At 53.0% G+C, this 1,266-nt stretch overlaps 1 protein-coding gene across 1 annotated transcript; it reads left to right on the top strand.

Moving 5' to 3' along the window:
- The first annotated feature begins 341 nt into the window (after positions 1–341).
- LOC136479283 (uncharacterized) lies at positions 342–833 on the top strand. Its single transcript, XM_066477203.1, has 2 exons — positions 342–542; positions 633–833. The coding sequence occupies exons 1-2, from the start codon at positions 342–344 to the stop codon at positions 831–833; spliced, it is 402 nt and encodes a 133-aa protein (XP_066333300.1).
- Positions 834–1,266: the final 433 nt, after the last annotated feature.

Below are 1,266 nucleotides of genomic sequence, written 5' to 3'. Positions count from 1 at the left end.
TCATGAAGCAGTTCTTGTCTAGAAGCTCCAACAAGAGGGAGCATAGGAAGGAGCCCAAGCCAACAGCAGACGACGCCGAGGGGAAGGATGGTGGATTTCCAATGCTAGATGGCTACCTCATGACCTTCGGAGGGTCGGCGACCTATGATTCCATGCACCGCTAGAAGCTTACACACCGTGAGGTCTATACAGCCGAGCCCTTCGCGCCTTCCTTCCTCTGATGGTTGGAGTCTGCCATAACCTTTGATCGGACCGACCACCCGAAAAGCATCCCACAGCTGGGAAGATATCCACTCGTGGTTGATCCAATCATCGACACGAAGCGGCTCACTAAGGTGCTGATGGATGGAGGCAGCAGCCTCAACATCATGTACGCTGAAATGCTCGACGCCATGGGCATCGATCGATCGCGCATCCGGCCGACCAGGGCGCCTTTCCATGGCATCATGCCTAGAAAGCAGACCATGCCACTTGGGCAGATTGATATGCCCATCACCTTCAAGGATCTGACCAATTATAGGATGGAGACCCTTACCTTCAAGGTGGTCGGGTTCCACAGGACCTACCACACCATCCTAGGACGTCCATGCTACATGAAGTTCATGGCCATTCCCAACTACACCTATCTGAAGTTGAAGATGTTGGGTCCATGTGGGGTCATCACCATTGGCACCTCCTTCCAGTGCGCGTACGAGTGCGAGGTCCAGTGCTGCGAACACGCTGCGGCAATTGTCGCCTCCAAAGAGCTTGCAACAATCAGGGATGAGGTCATCGAAGAAGCACTCGACTCCAAGTGGTCGGCTGGGTCTTTTGAGCCTGTAGAGGGTGCATAGGAGGTCCTCATAGACCTAGTGGTTCTGAGGGCAAAGTGGTGCGCATTGGCACCACGCTTTCCTCCAAAAAGGAAAGCGCGCTCGCTGACTTCCTCCACGCCAACAGAGACATCTTTGCGTGGAGATCCTCGGACATGCCAAGCATTTCGAGAGAAGTCGTTGAGCATGCCTTGAAGATTAGGCCAGGCTCCAAGCCGGTGAACCAGCGCCTATGTCATTTTGATGAGGAGAAATGTAGGGCCATCGGCGAGGAGATTGCGAAGCTTTTGGCGACTGGGTTCATCAAGGAAGTATACCACCCTGAGTGGTTAGCCAATGCCGATCTTGTATGAAAAAAGAGTGGGAAATAGAGAATTTGTGTTGACTACACGGGTCTCAACAAAGCGTGTCCAAAGGATCTGTTTCCTTTGCCACGCATAGACCAAGTAGTCGA

The sequence above is a fragment of the Miscanthus floridulus genome, chromosome 9 (genome assembly GCF_019320115.1).
Source record: "Miscanthus floridulus cultivar M001 chromosome 9, ASM1932011v1, whole genome shotgun sequence".
Lineage (NCBI taxonomy): Eukaryota > Viridiplantae > Streptophyta > Magnoliopsida > Poales > Poaceae > Miscanthus > Miscanthus floridulus.
This window is presented reverse-complemented; position numbering and strand designations above follow the sequence as displayed.

Coding starts and splice junctions, on each gene's coding strand:
- LOC136479283 (XM_066477203.1), top strand. CDS start 342: ATGGATGGAGGCAGCAGCCTCAACATCATGTACGCTGAAATGCTCGAC. Junction 543..632: donor TGGAGACCCTTACCTTCAAG/GTGGTCGGGTTC, acceptor ACCTATCTGAAG/TTGAAGATGTTGGGTCCATG.